This window comes from Falco naumanni, chromosome 1, assembly GCF_017639655.2.
Source record: "Falco naumanni isolate bFalNau1 chromosome 1, bFalNau1.pat, whole genome shotgun sequence".
NCBI classification, from domain to species: domain Eukaryota; kingdom Metazoa; phylum Chordata; class Aves; order Falconiformes; family Falconidae; genus Falco; species Falco naumanni.
The window spans coordinates 124,528,453-124,552,869 of record NC_054054.1 but is presented as its reverse complement, the minus strand read 5'-3'; the positions used below and the strand labels follow the sequence as shown (position 1 = coordinate 124,552,869).

Sequence of the window (24,417 nt, the reverse complement as noted above, 5' to 3'; positions counted from 1 at the left end):
GTGCTTGAGTCACTTCTTGCTTTTTCCCTCTGCCTCTCAGAATCATAGAATGGTTTGGTTTGGAGGGATCTTAAAGACCACCAAGCTCCAACCCCCCTGCCCTGGGCAGGGACCCCTCCCACCAGCCCAGGTTGCCCCCAGCCCCGTCCAGCCCGGCCTGGGACACTGCCAGGGATGGGGCACCCACAGCTGCTCTGGGCACCCTGTGCCGGTGTCCTGCCACCCTTGTGGTGAAGAATTTCTTCTTTCTATCCAATCTAAATGCCCCCTCTTTCAGTTCAAAACCATTCCCCCTTGTCCTATCGCTACGTGCCCCTGTAACAAGCCCCCTCCAGCTTTCTTGTCGGCCCCTTTAGGTACTGGGAGGCTGCTCTAAGGTCCCCTGGAGCCTTCTCCAGGCTGAGCAACCCCAGCTGTCCCAGCCTGTCCTCTCAGGAGAGGTGCTCCAGCCCTGAGCATCCTCATGGCCCTGCCCTCCTCTGGATTCGCCCCAACAGGTCCATGCCCTTCTGATGCTGGGGACCCCAGAGCTGGATGCAGCGCTGCGGGGGGGTCTCAGGAGAGCAGAGCAGAGGGGCAGAATCGCCTCCCTCGCCCCGCCGGCCGCGCTGCTCTGGATGCAGCCCAGGGTGCGGGTGGCTTTCTGGGCTGCAGGCACACGTTGCCAGGTCATGCTGAGCTTCTCATCAACCAACACCCCCAAGTCCTCCTCCTCAGGGCTGCTCTCAATTCATTCTCCGCTCAGCCTCCATTTGTGCTTGGGATTGCCCCGACCCATGTGCAGGACCTTGCACTTGGCCTTGTCCAACTCCATGAGGTTCGCACGAGCCCACCTCTCGCACCCATCGAGGTCCCTCGGGATGGCATCCCTTCCCTCCAGCGCATCTCCCGCACCACACAGCTTGGCGTTGGTGGAAAACTTGCTGCAGGTGCCCTTGATCCCACTGTCAGTGTCACCAACTGAGATGTCAAACAGCACTGGCCCCAATACCAGTCCCTGAGAAAACGGCACTTGTCACTGGTCTCCCCTCGGATATCAAGCCATTGACTGCAAGTCTCTGAGTGCAATGACCCAGCCAATCCCTTATCCCTTCATCTCCTTTCTGGCTCTGACTGATGGCTGAGACACACTGCGCTAAGTAAGGGGAACCTGCTCCTAAAGACACTTTCCAGACACATAACCAGCCAACACATCACCCCAAGTGCAACCAAATTTGCTTTGGCAAAGAGAAGATGACCTCAGAGCCGTAGCCCAGAGGAGGATCCTTTCTTTTCTCAAAGTCAGTCTAAGCAATGAAAATACAGAGACAGAAAACCCCAGAATCCCATGTGGAAAACCAGTATCTGGAAATCTGTACAGTACAAAACCCTGAAACATTGGCACAACACATGAGCAGATGATGCTGCATCCACCTTCTTTTTTAATTCCCAAATCCCCTGCAGAAAAGAAGAGTATGGCGTGCCACGGTCTGGGCACAGTTCACCCAGTGACTATGTACCAATCAATCCCAAATTACTTGCTGACACTGTTAGCACCCATATTGCAATGCTGGAAATGTAATTTGCTGTCCTGCCCCGTCAGCGGCCGTGCCCCAGCACCCAGCCGTGCCCCAGCACCCAGCCGTGTCCCAGCACCCAGCTGTGTCCCAGCACCCAGCCGTGCCCCAGCACCCAGCCGTGTCCCAGCACCCAGCCGTGCCCCAGCACCCGCCATGTCCCAGCACCCAGCCGTGTCCCAGCACCCAGCCGTGCCCCAGCACCCGCCATGTCCCAGCACCCAGCCGTGCCCCAGCACCCAGCCGTGTCCCAGCACCCAGCCGTGCCCCAGCACCCAGCCGTGCCCCAACACCCAGCCGTGTCCCAGCACCCAGCCGTGCCCCAGCACCCAGCTGTGTCCCAGCACCCAGCCGTGCTGGCGGCTGCCCCGGGGTTCCTCCGTCACAGGGCTCAACTTGCTCCTCTGACTCAACCCTGCAACCTGGAATAAACCCAGCGCAGAAGAGGCCCCAAACCAAAACAGCAGAGCTTTTGCAAGGAGCGACAGAGGTGCACCGTGTGAACTGCCTGGCAGAGGTTGTGCAACATCTGCTCGGATCACACCCGGGTTATTTGCATCTCAGCGCTGTCTCCGCTGCAAGAGTGGGAGCAAGCTGCGTCTTCAACTAGCGGCGGCTGACGTCGGTCAGCTCTGCCAAGGCGCAAACACAATGGAGACAAAGATCTTCAGCTTCACTGCAAGGTAAAATCACAAGGTCAGGCCTCTGTGCCTGCCTCAAGATTGGCCTCCAGCCGTAGACGGTTTGGTGGCAAAGCTCTGAACAGCACCAGAACAAAACGCTGGAAGAAGGCGAAGCAGAAAGCTTTGCAGAAAGGACTCCAGCAGACTAATCTCTGGATCCTGCAGTGCAGAAACATACAGAAATGTCACCAAACTGTGCAAATATCAGAACCTATTTGCCTGCCGTTCAATAAGTTCTGTATTTCAGTAATTCAATTTTGAAGGTAATTTCCTGATTCAGGCTAATCTTGCTTACTCTGCCCATTTTCCTCTTAACACATCCTGCAAAAGGCTGCAGGCTGCTGTGTTTATTCATCTCAATACAGAAACCAGAGAGATGCAATTTCTCCTTATCTATCTGCACATTTTGGTTATGAGAGTGTGTTTGTCACTCTGATAAGAGTGCATCTCTAAATTGTAGAAGAGTTAAGACCTTCTGAGTGTGAAGTGGAAGAGACACTTAGATAGAGATTAGACATGAGATCTTGTGCTAAGACATGCACTGAACACAGCACTACAGGGACTCTGGGAAGGGGGCAGGGAGCTGATAGAGCTTTTGGGAAACTCTAAACCCTCCTGTAATCTCCCACCGAACAAAACTGGGTCCCCCTGCAGCTCTAGTCCACAGGAGCTTGCAGGGGGCACTGGGGTAATCACGCGCTGGAGCAGCCTTCCAGCAGGTTTTGTGGGACACCAGTACCCAACACCAGCTTGGAGATGACAACTGGCTGTCTGACAGAGGGGGTGATACAACACGGCTGCACGGGAGAGGATATGAGGGTTTAGGATGATCTTTTGTGTCTTGTAAAAGTTGCGAGCACCTCACTGAGCTGTTTCAGGGGCTCCCCCACTGGCTTGGACTTCACATTGCCAAGACCTTGGACTTCACTTCCCAACTGGGCTCTGCCCCGATGTGTTCCCTGCACCCCACTCCACCATTTACTTGCAGGAAAACCAATGTGAGAGGAAACGGGGCCTTCAGTGCCCATTTTCATGCTCACAGACCAATGATGAGCAGCTACATGCTCCCCTCTGATGCTAACAGCTCAGAGGAAACGGGGAGATGGCAACAAACAACTTTTCCAGATAATGTCCCTTCCCAGCCCAGATGCAGCATCACTCTCAGTCTCAGCAAGGGAACTGCAGGCACAGCATGGGGCCACCCACCATGTTCCTGTTGAGCTGGTGCCAGGACCACATAGGCATCTGTGGATGTGACAAGGCAAGAGAGAGCCCTCTCCGGACACCCTGCACTGCTGAGGCAGCCTTTAGATTAGCCAGCTTTTCTTCAGAAAACAGCTGCAATGCAAAATAGCCCTGAATCCATTGTATTTCAGGAGCTAATGTAAGTGGGAGATGATAGATACGAGGGTTTTGCCTGCCTACGGCTTTCAGCATGGGGCACAAGAGACTTTAATATTAAAAACCCTGTTACAACACTTTGGCTGAACTCATCTGGCGTGTGCATCCAGCTGCTCAAACTTCGATGGCCTGGGGGAAAGGGCACAGCTCCTCCCAAACAGCAGCATCTCTGTGCAAACAGTGGCACCAACACCCAGCAGGAACGGCGCTCGATGCACCACAGCTGGGAGCAGCTGCTGCAAGGCAATTCCACCCAGGCTGGGGCTCGGCTGCCCCGAGCTGCCCCGCAGCACCAGCCCTGCCCTTGCACAGCTCTCCAGGGATCACCGCTTTCCTCCTTAGTGCTGGGATCTCCCAGTCGGCTGCAAAGTACAACCGTTGAGTTCTCTGCTGATTCACCGCAGCCGCAAGATGCTCTGTCAGGGACAGGCACTGCCTCGTGATCCATCAGATAAAAGAGGGGAGGAGGTGGTGGGTGGAAGGGACAGAGCACCAGGCTGTGCACGCTCCGGTTTCAGCTCTAACAACCCCATCTACGGCCGCAGGCAAGTTAATCATAGAATCATATAATATCTCAAGTTGGAAGGGACCCATAAGGATCTCAACTCCAACTCCTGAAGTTGCACAAGATTTGTTTGTGTGCATGTCCCTTCTCTGCCTCATGTGCAGGTGTGCCGCAATAATGAATTAAAACAAAACCACCTCTGTTGCTTTGGGTTCTGACTCACATCCACCAAAACGAAGAACCTCCATGGATGAGGATGTTGGCAGCTGCTAAAGGATGTTGCCCACATTGTACAGGGGGCACAAGGCAGCACAGGCTCATACAACTGTCCCGCTCCCCTTGGCACTTGAGAGTATTAGCCCAAACCCATGGAGGCGGCTCAAGCTAAGGATGGGAGAGCAGCACTGAACCCCACCAGGCTTGTGAGACATCTCTGACACCCTTTAGCTGCAAGGAGACACCTGCCTGCGCCGAGGCTGGGCCTGTGCCTTCATGCTCCAGACTTGTTGAATCCTCCAGAGACCACTGTGGAGGCACGTGTATAAAAACACAAAATGCAAAATTCAACCATTTGCCTACGCACGCCCCCAACTCCAGTAGTCTGACAGTAATTCTATAGGAACCAAAGCCTCTTCCTTCTTCTCACCTTGCTTTCCCTAACTATTTTTCCACCCATCAACTTAAATTTCATGGATGCACCCAAGCCTTCCTCATTACACACAGAAAAACCACTTCCACTCCTCCACCACACCGCCTCAGACACCCTCAGATCCTGCAAATCACTTGCAGCTGCCCAACGTGAGGCTGCCAGAGCCAAAAGGCAGCTCAGGGAAATCTTACTGGGCTCCAAGCAGTGCCAACAAGGACTTTGTTTTCTGCTCCTCACCGCCACTGGAGCAGGCTGCATCCCTCACAGAGCTCCTGCACCTCCAGCAGCTGCATCCCACCGTTGCTCTGGGAAAGATGCGATAGTGGTGGAGATGCCACAGAGCAACAGAGCCTCGTGGCCTCTTCCCTCGCCCCTGTTACCATGAGAAATCACAGCAGTGGAGCTGCAGGGAGGCAAGTGGCAGGGGCAGTCACTCCCTCCAGTCACCAGGTCACCATAAATCAAGCCCTTATTTTCCCTCTGCCAAGGTCCGCTGGCTTCACTGCCTCCCCATCCCAGAGCCTGTTTTCTTTGCTGCTTATCTCAAATTAGGAAATCCACAGGAATTGCAGGCCAGGGAAGCTGTTTGTCAAGAGCCTCCGGCCCTCGTGGGGATTTTTTATGAGGGACTTTTCGTTTAGTTGCTGCTTTGTTTTCAAACCCTCGGCCGTCTGCTTGCAGTGGGAGTTTGCTGGAATCAAAACTGGAGAAAAGCTTTTGGAATTCACCCGGGGAACAAAAGGGCTTTTGTGCAGGAGGATTTGAAGGATGCGGCTGCTTTCATTGCTGCTACCTTCATTTCTGTTTTGTCCCTGCCAAAGAGCACCTGCCAGCGGCGCCGGAGGAGGTGGGCTGCTGCCCGTGCATGGGGGACGCGCAGGCAGGAGCACGGCTGCAGGCAGGAGCACGGCCGCCTCCCACGCCCGCAGGCAGCGGAAGCAGAGCGCTGCAGGCAGGAGGGTGAAGTGCTTTCCAAACGTTCATGCCTCGTGGCGTGCAAGGCTTACTCGGGCCTTTCGGCCAAGCTTCAAGCTCCCTGCCCTGGCTCTGCCCCTGGCACAGAAGGCAGGGTGGGCTCTGCTCCTCAGCGCGGCGGCAGCACCCTAGAAAGTCTCCCAAGGGACAGGCAGGCTCTGCGTGCCGGTGGGTGCTCCCACACGATGCAGCCCATGGATGAGGGGCTGAAGCTCCCACAGCCAATGTGTGAGCAGGGATGCTGTGGGTTTGCCTGCAAGCCGGGCATCACTCCTGGGACTCCACTTGCTTTTCTCCTACTTCCCCTTATCCACCAAGAATTCACCTCAAAAGTTCACAGTGAAGGGCCACATGCAGTGACGGAGCTCTGACCAGCTTCCCAGATGAATACCTAGCAGGTAGCAGCACGTTTCCGACATTCAACACAAAAAGCATGTGGCCCGTCTGCCTCAGTCACGGTGGGAACAAGACTTGCCTTAAACCCACTGGCCCCAGCCCAGCTAGAAATATTTCTCCACTTCCTAACCCACTGCTCCCTGGAAAACCTGACACAGAAGGGAGCATCCACCTCCTTTCCCCACTACTTTACAGAGCCTTGAAACCCAACTTTCTTAGGGCAATGAGATCCCCTCCCTGTCAAACACCCCACAGATGCCTTTTTGCTCAAAGTCTCCCTCCAGTTTCAACTTTGATTTTCAGGTTTTTTAAACTGGGAGTTGCTGGGAGTTACTCCCATGGGGTTCTGCAAGGTGTTTTTAAAGAAGCGTCACTGGCAGAGCAAGGACCCTGCTGCACAGCTTCATTTCCCCTGAAAAAAAACGATCGGCTTCTGCATCTGCCCCAGCTGCCCAGACACCGAGGGGGGACAAGTCCGTGCACCTGGCAGAGCGGGCAAGGGGCAGCCACCCCAGCAGCACCAGCACCGTGCTTCCCGCGCCAGGGCCTCTTGGAGCTGTCAGATGTGCTGCCAGCCCAGGGAAATGCAAATTGCTTTGGAAAACGAAGGTGACATTTCCACCCGCTTGCTGATTTCTGCTGTGCTGCAGACTCAGAAGCCCGATCCAGACCTGCAGCTCCAGCTATGAAGGTTCTGATGTCTTGGTGCTTACACTTAAGCATGTGCTTACCGCGAGCACATGTTGCTATTAAGGACGTATTAAGCGCCAGGCTGAGCAGGAACACGTACATAAAGGCTGTGCCAGACCGTTGTCTTAGCCTTTCCAATAGCTGCAGCAAGTATCTGTCCCCTGGGCACCTGGCTGCAGGCTTCAGCCCATTTTTTTGCTGTACGCACCAAAAGGGACAACCCACGCACGAGCACTCGTGGACAGCCCTCTGCGAGCGGTGGCATCTCCCCCTCATCGCCCTCCCGTGCCCGAGATGCTGCCCCGTAGCATCCCCTGGCAAAGCTACGTGGGCAAGTGCTGAGGCTTGTTCAGGCAAAATGAGTCAGGAGGCTTAAACATGAGAAAAGCAGGACTTTGCGACATCGGGAGGGTGTGAGGGGCCAGGAAGGAATCCCCCAGGGAGCTCAGCGAACCGACCCTGTGGGGTGTCACCGTTCCCAGCAAAGCATGCTCAGTTATTTATCACTCAGCTCCGAACCGCTGCTCCCTACATGTTAATTCTCCGTTTCTCTGCAGAAATGCTTCTGCTTGCTGAGCAGGATCGCACCTTGTCTGTGGGGTATCTGCCTTGGTGTCATCACCCTCGCAGCAGGACAGAATAAAATCTAATCAATACCACAGGGCAATCTGAGATATGGTTTTATTCCTGTTACCAGGTGCTCCAGGAAGCCGCAGGAGTCTCATTTTACCAAGCACAGATTTAATTTGTTCAGCATAATGTAAATGTTGGACATTTAAGCTACACCACTATCAGCCATCTTCCACTGCTGATGCGCTACATATAAAACTTGGGTTTATAATTTTCTGCGCTTGAGTAAAGCCACCTTAGGACAAAATGGGAAATTTATGATCCATAGAGAGAAAACTGCCCATTGACTTGGTCATTGAGCGAGTTATAGAGTAACAATAACTTTTAGAGCCAAAAGGGAATATCCACGGAAGCAGAGGAGTGTGCCACAAGTCATTCCTTTAGCGAGCATCCTCTGCGGAAGGTCCCTGCTGAACAGGAAGGCTATGTTAATCCCTGTGGATCCTCATGGGAAAATAGCACCTCTGCGTTGAAAAGATTTAATAAATAATGTCAAAGTTGTACAAGACACCTCTAGACTTAATTACTTCTCTGCTTGTGCTGTTCTGTTTGGCAGCTGGCAACTGTTCGTTTCAACTGAAAGTGTTGAACTGAAGATAATTTTTGGCCCACTTTCCTCTTCCATGGTGCAAATAACACTCAGAAGAATTTCAAATCAACACATAATTTTCCTCCCAGTGATATGCTGCTCATGCTCCGTCCTTCACTCACAGCTCAGGCCAAACAGAGGAGTTGATTAGAAATCTGGTGGCGATCTCGCACAGAGGTTTTCCTGCGTTAGAGGAACACTGCGGCACCTGCAGCACGAGCACGGAAGGAGAGGATCTGCTTCCTTGCTTGACATTTTGTCATGGGGAATTTTTATAAAGGTTCAGCCAAACATTGTGATTAAGTTTTCAACATGGTCAAGACGTTGACCGATCTGCCTTTGTGCTACCCCATTAGACAGCTCCCTTTTGCTATTTTTTTTTTTTTTTATAGAAGAGCTTATTTGCTTATTTTTGTACCTAAATTACTAAAGGTGGTATTTGACAGCTCTGGACAGCCAGCGTAGGTGGGAGGAACTCACTCATGCTCCCTCTGCTGGCAATGCCTCCCAGCAAACGTGTAGGTCCTACTTTAAAAACACACAGGAGCCCTATTCCCAGCGAGAAGCCACGGGCAACTGCCACAAAGCCAAACCCACGTCCCCCAAGCCCCAGCACCCACCCAGGTCTCCAGCACTGCAGCTGGAGAACCACCCCAACACCAGAGCAAGGCAGAGGGCTCCAGCAGAACAACTGCCCTCCCCTTTGCAGTGCCGGCAAGAACAGCCGCTGCCCCAAGAAACCACCGGCAGCAGAGAGAGGCAAGAACCGGAGCTGCTCCACCACCGCTACGGCAGCGGCGAGTCTGTCCGACCACGAGCGTAACGTCCCGGTCCTGCAGCCCCTTCAACAAGGCATCTTTCTTTGCATGTGCGAGAAGGCTCAGGAAGCTCAAAGCCATGCACGTGAAGGTCTGCAGGACGCAGCACAGCTCTTGGGGCTTCCAGAGGAGCTCTTTAAAGTTCAGATTTTAGCCAGAGGTCAGAGAGCATGAACTTGCAGCTCTCCTTCCAGACACCTGCTAAGGGCATACACCTGCCTGTATGTCTTATCATAAAGTATAACAAGCAGTACGGGAAGAACAAAAGCCTTTCCCCTGTTTCTATCATGCAATTTTATTTCAGTTTGGAAAACACGCTGAAGTAATGCATTATGGCAGAGTACTGTAGCAGAGGCCAGCAAGTCTCATACTTTTTTCCCCATAAAGCGTCCCTGACACCACTAAGCAGGTTTGTTTCTGTCCACATATGTCCACACGGATCAGACGCTGTCAGGTTACATCTCTCCACCCAGCCTTCTAAATCAGGAGCTGTAAATACAAAACTCCCTTTATAAGACTTTCTGTCAAAGCCTCCACAGAACTCCCTGTGTGACGTTCAAGGCTGTAGTTTCAGTTATAGACATACACACTTGCACATACGATACTGCTTTCTAAGTTGCAAGAACAGATAAGCAGGAATGAGAAAAAAGAAACCAAGAGAAAGCAGGGTAGTATAAATCATCTATGCAGGTCCATAACGTCCATCCTACTTAGCAACCAGGACAAAATACATCCCCAGCCTTGTAAATTCTTCTGTGTGTGCTCAACCCCAAGCACATTCAGTCCCACTGACTCCTGTAAAAGGATTCACATGCTCCAAGTCTAGCATGTGCACAAGTCGTTTCAAGATCAGAGCATGAAAAAAAAAAAACTATTTAGCTTCTCTTTCAAGGGGAAAGAAAAAAATTCTTCAGACCCCACTCGTCCAAATGAGGGCCCTGCTTGGCTACAGCTGCTCTGAATCGGCTCTGATTCAACCTCCCAGATTGCTCCTTGTGTTTCAGCTGTGGCAATGCCTTTTTTAAAGCAAGCTCCTGGAAAAAGAGCCTTCCCCCCTTCACAGGAGGTGCTGGCTGGGGAGATGCTTGCACAGGATGGGCCCTAAATGACTGTGCTACAAGGTAAAGTAAATGCTTGTTGACGCTGGAAGCGCTGGCATTGTTCTGAGGTCCGCAGGAAGAGCAGAGGAGGAATGCTCTCCTATTGCAGGAAGCTGTTCCAGCCTCTTATCAGACATAAAGCTTCTGATTTCTTGCGGGGGAAGTACCAAATGTTTTTCAGAGGAAGAAAAAAGAAAGGGAAAAAAAAAAAACCACCACCCAACCACATGCTTAGCTATAAAGGAAGCTGCCTAATGACATGAATGAAACTGAAGACATGCTACGTGGAAGCTTGCTGGGCTGCCTAACTCAGGTGGCTACGAGCAAGGGCATGCTCCTGCACTGTCACCCCACAGAGACCTGGCGAGGTACAAGCCCAGGTCCTTCTCTCTGCTAAAAAGGTGCCTGCTGCAAATTCAGTCTGTCTTGACTTCAGAAAGCAGCTCATTACTGATCAGCTTTCACAGCAGCGTCCGTGGCACCCTCCCCAGCTGCCAGGGACTATTTCAGGCTCTCCCTCCAGTTCAGATGCTGCTCTGTCGGGGGCTGTTCTGTGATGTCCTTTCATGCGGTGCACTGCACTGATCTGGTCTTTTAGTTAATTCGTGAAACCAATTCCTTGGCAGGAATTCAAGTTCTCTGTAGAGACATCCCAAGTTTTATTAGCAATGAGCAAATTACTGGTGTCCTTGGGAAAGGTAAGGAAGTCAGACTCTGTTAATTGCCTTTATTTTTTTTCCTAGAGGGCATCTCCCAAAGGACAATTCTATGCCACGTAGAGTGGCTCTCTGGTTACGTAAGTACCTGTACATGTAATGGCTGTTATGGCTTATTGCATAGATACCACAGTAAACTTCAGTTTTAAGCATGTTTGCTATTTTATCAGACCTTGTGCTTTATTTGAGCCAAGCACTCCTTGTCTCCAGCCTGGTTTCTCCTGGTGGGTTATCAGGTGACTATGGTTTCCCTCCCTTATAGATGAAAAGCAGAAGACACTTGGAGCAGGTTAAAAAACAACAGTATCTAGAGCATTGCCTTTCTACTCCTTTAATAGGCTACTCTGTCAACCCTCTGATTGTTAAATGAGAGAAAAATCTGTGGGCATGCAGTGAAGGTCAGCCTTGTGGTTTTGAAAGCATTTAATTAGCACGCGTAAGTACTGAGGTCTGCTTGGGAGTGAGCTGCTACGTTAACCATCAGCATCTTCCTATTCGGAGAAGCAAACCCGCAAGAGGCGACTGCAGGTTAAGTCTACATCTCCATGTGCAAAAGTTCAGGATGAGAACTGTTGCAGCTTCCCTGTCCTGTTGCTAGCTTGCAAACCTGCATGGCATTTGGAAATCAAGGTCAGATCTCTGTCTGCACCTCATTAACAGCTCAGTCCCAGTTGGCCAGGTCATGCCCTTCTTGTGCAGGGGCTGGGGTGACCAGCTGTACCTTCAGGGTCCCACCAGGGCTGCCAAACGCCCTGTGCTGTGGCTTGTACTTCTGCTGAGGCATTTTTGCTAAGGGCTGAGGCTCGGTGCTTAAACAAATCTACTTAAGATGTAGCTCTGCCCAAAGGGGTTTTGGCATTTTGATGATAGCATGTAAAGTCCCTGCCTTTTCCTTCATTTCACTGGAAGAAGGGGGGGGCAGCTGTTCTCAGCTCCTACAGGTGTTTCACTCCTTGAATGAAACTACCATAAATACCATACATCTGGCCTTTAATCCCTAGGCAGTAGGATGCATAAATGATCACAGGCTGACACTTCTTTTTCAAAAGGCCATAGCATCATCAGATGTTTGAAAGAAGAAATCAATTCCAGTCCTTACAAAGCCAAACTTGGTTTTAGTTCTAATTGTAGGCAATTAAAGCAGCCCTAGGAAAAAAGGGCTGTGTTGAAATCAAAGCTGGAAAGTGTGCCTCTAAATGGGTGCCAGTTGCCAGCACTGGAGAAGTGCCCTGGAACAAGCTGCTGGTGCCCAGGGCAGTATTAGGTGCTGTGCAAGCCCTCCACACAGAGCCGGTGCTAAAAGGACCTTCTCATCTTGTGTACCCTGGTTTTCAAGTGAATGCTTCACCTCCGGCATGCAGGTACTTGCATGAGCCTGCAAGTCTAGCGGGCTCTTACTGGGGCTCCTGCGTATGAAGGATGGGAGATGCTGAGTTGATGCGAGCAGATATAATGGAGCAAGTCCAGGGAAAGACAGTCAGTAATCAATGCCGGGTTTGCTTTTAAAATGTTCTCTCTCCCTTCCTTTTTGATGCTTGTACCCTGGGAAGGTTTGTCTTTGCCAGATGGGGACTTCCATTACTTTAGAGATGTCAGAACAACAAAAGACTTTGAGTCACTTTCTATATCTGACCTTGAACTACTGGAGAAGCAATAAACATTCTTAAGAGGAATGATAACACGGAGTGAAGTTGTAACTTTTCTAATATAACTTGTTGCTTGAGTGTCAAATAAGCCCTGCTGAAAACACCCGAATGGAGAACTTCGGGGTCAGACCCCGTTACAGGATGAAAAGAAGCACAAAATCACGTTGCCTGGGTCTTCTGCAGAAGAACAGCCAGATGATGCTCTGAGGCCATTTGGCGCTGATAAGCATTGTTTCATTGAGTGCAATTACATATTTTTTGTTTAGAAAAAACATTCTCCTTCAAAAGCAGCTACCAAGACTCTGCTGATTCAGCCTTCATTAAAGGCCTCTTGCTGCAGACACAGTGAAGTGTTGAGTCCTGTACTTATTTTCTACTGCTGCCTTATCTTTGGCATCTCATCTGCAACTTCTGCTGGGTTTTTTTTTTTCCACTGGTCTCATCTGAGTGCAGTAAAAGTGGATGCTGCTTGGGCTTCAGTTCTTCTAATAGTTTTCGGTCTGCTTGGGTGCAGGCTAGGAAAATCTAGCCTCTATTATAAAATTGCAAGCTAAGTAGGCTAACAAAACAGCAATAGCAAGAAACTGGATCAGCTTTGCTCGATGAAGTTTTCCTGCTCAAACGGGGGGGGGATGCTTTCTCTCTCCACAATGTTTCTTACAAATATGAAACTCTATCTTGGCTGCCAAGGCTGCTCCCTCTGGCTGTTTGCACAACGCTCCTTGGGCTTCACTGCACTCAGCTTTTTGCAGCAGCCTAGCAAGCCATAGCCATTGCTCCTACAGCAACTGGGGCGGGGGTGGGGGGAAGTAGCCTGAGTACCTCTGACCCCAGAGACCTCTCCCAAAGTGGTCTGACGCTGCTGTTGCCATACCCATAGATGTTCAGGCCCTTGCTTGACTATGGGATGTAAATCCAGGGTTCAGCTGCAGTTTTGCCAGCACCAACAGACCAAAGATGCACAAGTGGCTTCTTGGTGCTTCCATAAAGGATGTTTCAGCATCTGTTTGCAACATCTCCAAAGTAAAGATGACTCAGAAGTGCTTCAGCACCCCATAGGCTTTCATGGTGGGATGCACCCTCTGAAACATCAACTGGGTGTTTGGAATTATAGCTTAAAAGGAAGAATAGCTTTGAGGCAAAAGAAAGCCCTACAAGCGAGAGTCCTGGGCTTCCTCTCTCCAAACTGCTTTTTACTGAGCAGAAGATACCTTCCAGTCACACTTGTTAGCATGCAGAATATTGTAGATTTGGAAAACAAAAGCAAAAAACCCCCAACTTTTTGCACAATGCGTAGATATGGAAATTGCACTGAACGGCCTTCACCACTTTGCCATCACAGATCGTAGTGTCTAACATGGCACAGCTCCAGGGTCCTAGACCTGCTTTCCTGCTAACATTGCTCTAGCTGATAATGCTAATCTCAAACTATTCCCAGCCAGGCCCTAAGGAAGGGAGCTAAGTAACTCTACAGGTAATGAAGCTTTTTTTTTTTTTTAATTATAGCTCTGCCCATGTCTAAAATTAAAAGAACAGTCCTGCAATTTATCCGGCCACCGGAGACTGACTCAACACTTCATATAATGATGCTGTTGGTGGCCACACTGCTAACTCGTACAATACAGTGACTGAATCCCAAAACACAAGTGACCGCAGCAAGGGACACCCGTGTGCTCTGTTTTTTATCCCTCTCCCTTACTCGGGAACGCTTGTGCTACCTGCTGCTGTTGGGATGCTGTGCCCAGCCCGGCAAGCTGCTATGGGTGCTCCGCATCTCCCCAGGAGCTTTTCTGCTGGAGCAGGAGGGGACCTGCAGGCAGGCTGAGCATTAGGAATGCAAGTTCATGGGGTGAAGGCAGGGAACCCCATGGGAAAGAGCTGGGAATCATGACCGTGCCCAGCAGTTGGGGGTAACACACACTGCACTCCTCCAAGTGCATTCATAGAGGAGGGTGTGAGTCTGTTCCCACTCCTGAGCTATCAAAGCTCCCATGCTATTTTTCTTTTTTCAGTTTAAAAAAGGGCTGGGAGCTTTTTTCAGATGTGTTGTTTTTAAATCCTTTTTCTGAAAGGCCTCTACAGGTGTTGTTAGGGCTCTTTTCAGCAAGAGAAAATGGACCAGTGACATCAAATGCAAGTATTGTTTGGGTAAAAAGGCAACTTTTTAGTCATCTTGTACATCTGCAGCCACAGTACACAGAATTTGCAAATCTGCCATGTGACTTTGAAGGTAATTGTGTTCCATTAATGCCAATACTCTTGGAGGAATGAAGTGTCTCATCTCTCTAAATTACTCCTGTGGTTTTAATTGAGTAGCATTTGCTTCACCTTAGCAGCTTGTGTATGTGTCATGGGAGGGAATTCACCCCAAAGGAAGCTCTTGGGGTTTTTTTGGTGACTGAAGTAAATGACAAACACTGTGGCAGCGAGGCACCTAAACTTGTTTCAGCTGGGAGGAGAAAACAGCTCTTTGCTCCTTTTTCCCCTGCAACTTACCGCTTTTATTGCTATAATTACTTCTATAGTTTGAGCTTTTAAATCCTTTTCCTGTCCCTGCTTAGCACCAGGGAGCCGCTGCCCTGGGCAGCGTGCTGCCGGCTGCTGTGCCCCATCAGGATACGGGGTACCCTGCAAATACCCTCAGGTTTCTGCACCCCTGGGGATGCTCTCTGGGGCGAAGGGGGCGAGAGCTCCTTCCCTGCGCAGCCCAGCAGTGCTGCAAGCAAATGCCCCTCTTGTGCAACGCAGAGGGAGCAGGCAGCAAAAGGCAGCAACTCTTGCTCAGCTGTGCAGAGCAGTGGCTTGGGCGTATGTCAGACGTCATTTCTAGCCTCATCCTTTCTATCCTGACTAGTTATTTTTCTTTCTGGCCATGCTGCCTAATTCCTCCAGCATGGCACCGCATGAGACTTTTAAACCTCTTTATAAGCGTTTGCCCCCTCTTAACCCAAAGTAAGTACACAGGCACCTCCACAGGTGGTATAGCAGAGCCGGCTATGCATGCAACAGGGTGAAATACTAATTCAACATGGTATCCTTAAAAAAATAAATAAATAAATAAATCAACAACTCTACCTGAAATTGCCTGTGCTGCTGCTAGACCAGGCTTTGCTAGGCTCACACCTCGCTGCCCATGCCACAGATTTGCTCACCGTGCTCTTGCAAAGCCTGCCCTTGCCAAGCACCTATGTCATGGGAGTGCGTTAATGGTGAGAAGCTGAGGTGGTGCTGACGAGGCAAACTGCACATTGCACAACCAACGGGAGCTTCACACTGCTTATGGGTTAATTTTATACTAGCAAAAACCTGCCACCTACCTAGGATTTTAAAAAAAAAAAAAAAAACAAACAACCACACTACCATTTAGGCTTTGCATCTGTTGCACTGAGAATTCTAGCTGGGCAAAAAAAGAGCATTTTACATAAAATGTAGTATTTTGAATTGGTGCAGGGCTGCAGGGCCTTTGGTCAAAGTCCATAGGGTACATGTTCAGCCAGCATCACGTGGGACGTGGTTCTCGTAATCTCTGTATCCCTTTTCAGCTAGAGCACAAAAAATTGTACTTGAAACAGCGAAGTCTAAGCATTATGAATGAGATCAATGGACAGCAACGTTTAGTTAAATGTAGCTCATTTCAACATACTATTTATGAATTAGTGCTCTAATGGGAGCTGCTTCCCCTTCCCTTATTTCAGTGGAGAAATTTGCATATTTGCAGGTTGCTTCTCTGATGTGGGCTTTGCGAGTGAATAATTCCCCCATTAAAATGAATTTGGAAGACTCTTGAATATATCTGCTGTCACGAGAGTTCAGATTTATAGCCTCAAACTGCGTTTAGCTTGTAATTAATATGGACTTCCGCATTTTTTTCTCTTCCAGAATAATATCCTATTAGTCATGACAGCCAAATGTGCCGTATTTGGGCAACGATTCAACAACTTCTGAGCTACCACCAACATCGAGTCCCACTTGTCCAGAGCGGGCTCCTCTCTGAAGGTGAGAAACAGGCTGCAGGTCCCTGCAGTGCTTGGAGAAATCTTATTTACTATGGGTTGCTCCATCCAACTACAAATCCTATTTTGCAACATAAAAGAGGGAACGAAGGTAGAAATGAGCATGGGGTGAAATGCAGGCGCTTGCACCCAGTGGTGCCTTTGACTTGACCTGTATTTTGTTGACCGCAAAGTCTTAGGGAGTCCAGCAGGTAACGTGGCTGGGAACTGGCAAGCGCGATGCTGGAGGCATCTACTGGTTTCTGCTGCAGAGGGGGCCAGAATGGAACTGTTGCTTCCCAACTCCAGGGAGTTTTATCTCCTACAGCCCGTGCTATGGTTGTGCAGAAAGCAGCTCCCTCCGCTTCATCGCATGGCACAGGCAGGGTCCGAGGTGCAGTTCTGCCCTCCCAGCTAGGTGGGATTCCTTGCAGGGACTAAGTCTTATCAGGGAATAACCCTCCTGATTACATGCTCCCCTGACAAGCAGCGTTTAAAAAAAAAAAAAAAATTAATCTCTGGCAAATTCTCAGAACAACTTTGGAAATGATTCAAAGCAGGGAGAGGGCTTAGCAGCTGGCTGAAGCTCTGTGCAGTATTTTAGAAAGCTGACGAGGAACCTCCTGTGCAACACATGAAAGCCGATCCTGAAATGCAGATTATGCCTCCCTTAATTCATCCTGAAGAATGATACCTCTGGTGCAAACCCTGGAGCTGAAACCCCTTCCCGAGCAAAACCTCAGCCTGAACAACTGAACTTGGAAAAGTTATCCATGTAAGGAATTCAAACTTAGACACTTGTATTGCAGAGCGTGAGATGGACGGGAAAACAGATTCAAGAATGATGCCATTCATCGGGATCGTGTTTTGTGGGTTGGCTACTCGTACTTTCCCATTTTCCCGGTACTGAGAAGGACGGACAAGGCCAGTGCTGGCGAGCGTGGGGGCTAAGCGGCACCCAGGGAGGGTGGGCTGCAGGGCCACCAGCACAGGTCCCTGCCCGTCACCAGCCCTGCGTGGCCAGGCTTTCCCACCCCGAGGCTTTCCAGGGACCCCCGGGAAGCAGCTGCTCCCCTGCCCGGCCCCTGCCCCTCCGTGGATCTCACGGTGACCCTCCTGCGAGCGGCAGCGTGCTGCGGGTATCACTTGGTTCAATTTTGCATTATCAAACTTCCTTGGCTCTTTCTATTGGAAACTTTTACAATTCTCTGCTTGGCTGGAAAAGATGACTGCAGCAAACCCAAATTAGGAATAAATTATACAACAACTTTACATTTTTCTTACAAAGGAAAACTGTGTGGCAAGAGCTGTGACAGCACCTCCTTCCTATGCCCTCCCAGCAAGGCTTATAGTGGAAGGCCACTGACTTCACAGATGTCTTTTTAAAATAAAATAACAGCAATAAAAAAAGCCCCAGTCCCAGTCTGGGAACCACTCTCCCACCGGGCCATGCACTGTCTCTCACCCCCCCTGCTCCCCAATATGTGTGAGGGCTGCAAAATGCAGGGAGAGCCAAGCTGCAATATCAAGTCCAAACATTTAAAAGAAGCTCCAAAGCCTGCATCCGTGCGGCCGGCTGCTGACATATGTGCATCTATTTTCACAATGAATGGCCGGAGCAACTCCTCCTTAAACATCTCCACTTGGTCTTGCAGGGGCTATTGCATTCCCACAGCATTTCTGCAATATTAAATTCTCCACCTCCTCCCACCACCACCACCCCCTTGCAGGACACAAGGCTGAGCCACCCCGGAATAATCATCAAGTTAAAAAGCAAAGATCGAGATTACCCACCACCACCACGCTGGCAAGAAAAAATTAAGATAAAAATAAATAAAATAAAATAAATCACTGTTGTCCCCTACCCAAATACGCCCCTCCCGCTCCATCCGAAGTGCCGAGCTCGGGCTCCTAAATGCTAAATAAAGCAGCCCTGGTGCATGCTCTTAGCGATCTGGTGTTACAAACCACACTGCTGCCTGCCACCAAAAGTTACCAAATATTGGGGGGGGGGGGGGGGGGGGGGGGGGGAAGAAATCGGTGGAAAATGATCTGTCCTGGCACAAGAACAATACTTTCCCATGGAAACATAGGGATATATTTAATTCGTGGTAACTCCACTCAAGTTGCACCTTTCATCTCGTCCACGGACTTCTTCAAAAGTTTCATTTAATGCTGCACTTGAAATTAGCTGCAATTCGCATGCACCGTGCCCATTTTGCATGCAGCTATACGGCAGCGAATGCATCTGCTCTCCAACACCCTTTATCTGTCCTGACTGTGCAAAAGGCAAAAAGGGCTCAGTAATCCCCGCAGAAGAATTCAAATAACGTCAATGCACAGCTGAACTGCAAGCCCTGCCTTACAGGAACTGTGTGTGTGAGTGTGTGTGTGGCTGCAAAAAGGCACATACTAAACAGGAAATGCAACTGAGAGCCATTGAAAGCCTCAAACTTCAAAATGCAATTGCATCCCGAAAAATGCATGCATGCACTTCAAAATGCATGCACGACTTTTTGCATATCTGCAACGAACAGAAGTAGGAGCCTTACCTCTCGACTGAGACATTTTCCCCTTTGCTTTGATGGGGGAGGGGAGCACAAAAGACTTTGCCTTGCCTCTCTTCTGGAGCTAGTTTTGCAACAAAGATGCAAACTGCAAGCGCTCAATCTTCATGCAACTGGAGTTTTCCTGACTTGCTGCAGCAGCTCTCCTTGCAGCGGGGGGGGCCGTGCAATTGCACACTTTGCAGGGCAGCTTGCAGAGCGGGGGGTTTCCGCCCCCCCTGCTTGCAATGGTAGGGAAGGCTCTGCTGCACCTACATGATGGGCCAGGGCTGGCAGCTAAAAGCTCCAAACTTGGAGCTGGGGGCGCAGTGCGCAGGCGCGCTGCCGACGGCCGCCGCGGGGCCGCCTGGGTGCTGTAGTCCCGCCGCGTCCTGCAGGGGGCGGCGCGGGGCCGCGCGCCCGCGGAGGCTGCGCGCGCGGAGGGGGGGGGGGAGCGGCGCGGGGGGGGCGGGGGCGGCGCGCGGAGGGGTGGAGGGGCGGCGCGCGGGGCGCGCAAATCGCGCGCAAAGCGTCGGGAGGGGGCGGCGGCGGGTGCCCGGCGCTGCGGTGTCGGGGGTGATGCGCGGAGGAGCCCCGGGGTGGCGGCGGCTCCGCACCCCAGCGCGGCGGCTCCGCACCCCAGCGCGGCGGCTCGCCTTCATTTTTATTTTTTTCCACCGGACTGCTGTGGCTGCGAGGGAGCAAGGTCCCTGCCTGTGCGTCTGCCTGCACCGCTGCCTGCCTCCCTGCCTGCCTCCCTGCCCCCTGCCTGCACTCCTGCCTGCACTCCTGCCTGCCTGCCTCCTTGCCAGCCTCCCTGCGCCCCTGCCTGCCTGCGCCCCTGCCTGCCTGCGCCCCTGCCTGCCTGCGCCCCTGCCTCCCTGCACCCCTGCCTGCCTGCGCCCCTGCCTGCCTGCGCCCCTGCCTGCCTGCGCCCCTGCCTGCCTGCGCCCCTGCCTGCCTGCTGTGCAGTTCTCCAGCGCCGCCGGCATGGTGTGGGCTGTGGTGGCTGCAGGATACCCTCCTCCTGCTCCTCCTGCTCCTCCTGTTACCCGGCTGGAGGGAGGGTGGCAGCCCCCCAGCGAAGGTGCTGCCCAGCAGCGTCCTGGGGGGGCCAGGCCGGCTGCGGGTCAGGAGCTGTGGCTGGCCGTGGCCGTGGCCGTGGCCGTGGCCGTGGCTGTGCTGGGATGGCAGCAAGGAAGGTTGCCCACGGGGGTCTTCAAGGCATCGGCCCCGTCACTCCCTCCACGTGCTGGGGTCCGGCCAGTGCTGCCAACACGTGGGTGCGCGCATGGCCTCAGCACCCATCACCCTGCGCCGGCCATGCCGTGTTCTAGTGTGCCGCGGTGACAGAGGGGCAGACCAGGGTGGAAAAAGGCAAAAAGACATGGTCCATCTTGTCTCCAGTAGGTTTAGATGTTGAAGGATCCATTGGAGAGAAACATCTTCCTTTGTGCTCATGCGATGCCGGGGGCCTTACACATTGTGTGTAGTACCGTGGTGCCCCGGCTTAACCACAGCTCTTAGTCACCTTATGTAACATTAGCAATTTCTTCATCTCTCTTTCTTTTTTTTTTATTTTTTCTTTCTGTTTTTTTTTCCCCTCGCGGGCAGATCAGATGAAGCAAGTTTATCCCCAGTCTGAAATGGAATGTTTTCTGAAGCGGGCAGCACGGCCCTTGCGGGCTCATGGGGTTTTCCTGTGGGAAGAGCCAGTGGAGCCGATGCGGTGACACCCCCCCCAGGATGGGGATGCTGTCCAGATCAGAAACGCAGCTGTACGCTGGGGTGTGGTAGGTGGGGACCCGCTTCTGTACATAGGGACCCTAAGCCCCTAAGGAAAAGATCGACCTTCCTAAAGCAGTGCTTTACATTAAATATATGTTTCATTATAGGAACACTGGAGGAATAAAAAACATATAAGTGCTAAGAGATATGTGCTCTAAAAACCTTACGGCTAAACAAGTGCCAAGGATGTTTGTTCACGCACCAGCGGAACACTGATGGCAAAGGGATAAAATCCAGTGAAAAGGCTGCGCGGAGAGCGTGTCCGGGATCATGAGCAGCGCTACCGCTCCCAGTGCCCTTTTCCCTTGGGCTGGAAAACGTGTCTTGCCGCTGACTTTCACACCATGCCCTCGTGCTGCCCCGTCTGCCAGCCGGCCCCGTGCGGCTGAGCTCGCGCTGGGCTGGCGTCGCTCGGGGATTTTGCCATTTGTAGCTGCAAGGAGTCTGAAGGAGGCTGTAACCCTCAATTAGGGATCTGTGTAACTTTCTAATGATGGGAGTGATTGCGGGGTGAGGGAAATGTGCTGCTGTACGTGGTCCTTCCTGCCAAACTTGCAGCCAGAGCAGATCCTTATAGCCCAGCAATAAATCCCCCAAATGAAAGGTTTACGATGGAAATTCTGACAAACCCTTAACTAACACATTACAAATGGCAGCTTTAAAATTCAGTAGCTATAAGCTAAATTAGCAGGAGTGGGGCAGCCTTCGAGGATTGCTGTAGCGAGCCAGCCGTGGCCCGGAGGCCTTGCCTTGATAAAGATGTGCAGCAACGCTATAGCTTTTAATTGGCTTTTAATGTTTGTAACAAACTTTTGTTGGTCTAATTTGCAGGTGCAAAATGAGGGATGCTCCTTTGGTTTTCCACAAAGTTTTTGACCATCCCTCGGGTGAGAAGAGAAGCCTGGTTGGTTGAAGGGATTTTGTCCTATAGAGGATGGAGTCCTTGTTCTCTGCAGCTTCCCGGAGTGCTAGCCGCGTCCCTTGCTGGCTGCCCGGTGCCATCAGGTGCTCTGGGATGTCGCTGTCACACGAACAAGCTCAGACAGCACAGCAAAACCTGTGTCGCCCTACTGGCAGCCAGCAAACAGCACAGAGCGCATTTTAATTGTTTTTTGATGTTTTTCCTATTCCCTCTCCCCAAAGGCATGCAGGGACCTGGGGCTCCGCTGCAGTGTTGCCTTCCTCGGAATCAGGGCACCCTTGTGCAGTGCCCTGCTAATGCCCAGGGAAATTTTCTCTCAGTTTTAATGGGTTTAGGCTGACCCTGGGACCTGCAGAGGCTTGTCTGTCTGTCATGTGCTGTGCAAGGGTTTGTGGAGCGGGGGGTGGAGGGTGTGTGAAGTTCAGCTGTGGATGAGTCTGGGCAGGACCTGGCAGTGTGGCTGGGGAGGTGGGGAGGTGGGCCAGTGCTTCCCCCAGGCCGGGGGCTGCCCCGGGGGATTGGGGGGGGGGGGCGGGGCGGGCGGTGAGGGCTGCAGCCTTCCCCGGCCACTGCAGGATGCCTGCCCGTGCCCCAGAGCCCAGTGGGGATGTCGGTGGGTGACCCGATGTAATTTGCTGGTGCTGGGTTAATGGTTGGACTCGACGATGTTAAGAGTCTCGTTCGACCTAAACGATTCCAGGATTCTGTGACTGAGCTTCCATTCGGCACATCACGGTGCTGTGACCAGGTTACCATCAGCTCTGCCTCAAGTGCTACCAAAACACTTTATTGTCTTTATTGTTCACTATTGCTCCAGCACAGTGCCCAGCCTTTAAGCTCCGTGTTCCATTTCCCCTTGGTGAATCTTTTCTAAGTCTAAATTCTGCAGACGTGACCAGGTCTCCTTTGCCCTAGGAAGGATTCACCCTCCTCCTGCCCAGTAACAGGCTCAGATGTCCATCTCTGCTGCTCAAATCGCCTCCTCCTCCGGTCAGCAGTGCTTCCAAGCTGCGGAAAAGGACGTTTCTCTTCCAATGGCTTGTTAAATACACTTTTTAAACACTACTCGTGTTGCTGGTTTATTTTACAGCCAAACATTTTGATTTGCTGTGCAGCAGTCGGTTCACGAGAGCAGCTGCTGAAGCAGAACAGCAGAATCTCTTTGCAAATGGTTATGTGCCTAAAGGCTGCGGGGCGATGCACCGGGGCCAGCAAGGTGCCTTACGTGAGCCTATGTCTCCCAACATGTATTAAGTAAATTTTTTAGGAACGCTACTTTAATCATCTTGTGTCAACGAGTAGTGCCCTGCCGTGTGCATCCCTGTGCAGTGATGTTTTAGGAGGTAAATTGTTGAGTAGTGCATGGTGTGAAATGCAGCTGTCCTGCAAAGTGCCTGGGAGAGAGCAGCTGGGAGGGGGGGGAGTTACTGCTAGGGGCAATCCGTAGGTCTGAACAAAGGGATCTGATTTCTACATCTGGGTCTGGCCATAACTATTTCTCCAGTACTTACTCTCTGTGTATAGTAATTTGACTTTTATACATGTTACGGTTTGTTTATCCCTCCTTCTAGCTTGCTCCTTCATTGCTAAGAAACGAATTTGCTGTGGAGAAATTGGACCAGCGTGTTGTGGTTTCAGGACGCTACTGACAAATCTCCTCTCTGCATTGGTAAACAGGAGATTTGCCCCGCAATATGTATTTGTTTTAGGCACGACTTCATTTCCAGCATTTGCTTTGATCGGGGCGCTTGGAAGGCGAGCCGTGTCATGTGGTGGGTTTGTCCAGTAAAAATACAATTAGAGGCTTCAGTTTCAGTGTTTGCACGAACGCTCGCTTGTGGATAATCGACAGCCCAAAAATTAATCCCAGATCTCTGTCCACAAACAAAGTTAGCTCGAGGGGTGCAGCTTCGCAGGGTTGTCCTCTTCACTCTTGCATGACCGTTGTCAGAGTTTATATATTGCAATTTCTTACATCTCAGTGGGGAGGGATATGTTTTCCCCTGCTTCATATCCCATCACTAAGAATTGTTTGGAAAATTCAGATGCCAGTCACGTGTGGTTTATAACTGTTGTAACCATAGATGGTGTGAAAGAGAAGGAAAACTGGTGTCCAAAACACCTCCGGTACCTTCTTTTACATCCTTGAACACTAAGACCAGGTTCTGGGACTCAAATCACAGGTTTCCCAACAGGTCATGCACTGTGAAGGTGTCGTAGCTATTGCTCTGAAGCTGTTGTGGTTTTTGGATGACAACGCTGTGCAGGGACGGACAGAAGTCACGGTGCCTGGGAAATGGGATCTTCCAAAACCGATACGCTTTGCAAATGAAGAAGTGGAGCAGAGCAGAGGAGCTTGGTGAGCCAACATCGATGGAGCAGGAGGTGGGACGGGCTCCAGCAGGACCTCTGCAGGGGGACCTGGCGGCTGGTTTGGTTTCCTTCCGTTCCGGTTCGTGTTTTTGATGGATTATTCTGCTTCCAGCCATCACCTCCCTTCGTGGGAATGGGAGCTGTGGAGAAAGGATAATTGTGGGGCAAACGTAACGAGGGTTTGGCTTGGTCTGTCCTGTGAGAGGGTGTAACGATGGCTTTTAGCGACACCAGGCAGGGCAGTGGTATTTTCAAGCGTGATCCCATCCCCTGGACAGTATCTCATGAAATTTCTCGTCATTTTTCAGCTGAGGCAGTGGTCAGCCTCCATAGGGAAGCAGAGGAGATGGCCAGCCATTTCCCTAATGCTCCCCAGGTGCTGTGGCCTCACACTGCCAAGCTGAAAAGGAAAAATAGTGGGAATAAGCACACTGAAGGCTCT

The 24,417-nt window shown here is 51.3% G+C and overlaps 1 protein-coding gene and 1 long non-coding RNA gene across 3 annotated transcripts in view; one reads left to right on the top strand and one right to left on the bottom strand.

The window, feature by feature from the left end:
* Positions 1-19,181, bottom strand: part of MAP2K6 (mitogen-activated protein kinase kinase 6) — a 55,590-nt gene extending 36,409 nt beyond the window's left edge. The window contains exon 1 of the mRNA XM_040582067.1: positions 18,899-19,181. Coding sequence (XP_040438001.1) covers positions 18,899-18,914 — 16 coding nt within the window. The 5' untranslated portion in view covers positions 18,915-19,181. The remainder of the gene's footprint in view (positions 1-18,898) is intronic.
* Positions 19,182-19,467: 286 nt separating this feature from the next.
* On the top strand, positions 19,468-22,667 carry LOC121082525. 2 transcript variants are annotated; one of them, XR_005826048.1, is made up of 3 exons: positions 19,468-19,608; positions 21,512-21,567; positions 22,518-22,667. It is a non-coding gene; the product is annotated as an uncharacterized LOC121082525 (long non-coding RNA). The 2 variants fall into 2 exon arrangements; XR_005826047.1 differs by lacking the exon at positions 19,468-19,608 and having other exon boundaries at positions 19,838-21,567.
* The last annotated feature ends 1,750 nt before the right edge of the window (positions 22,668-24,417 follow it).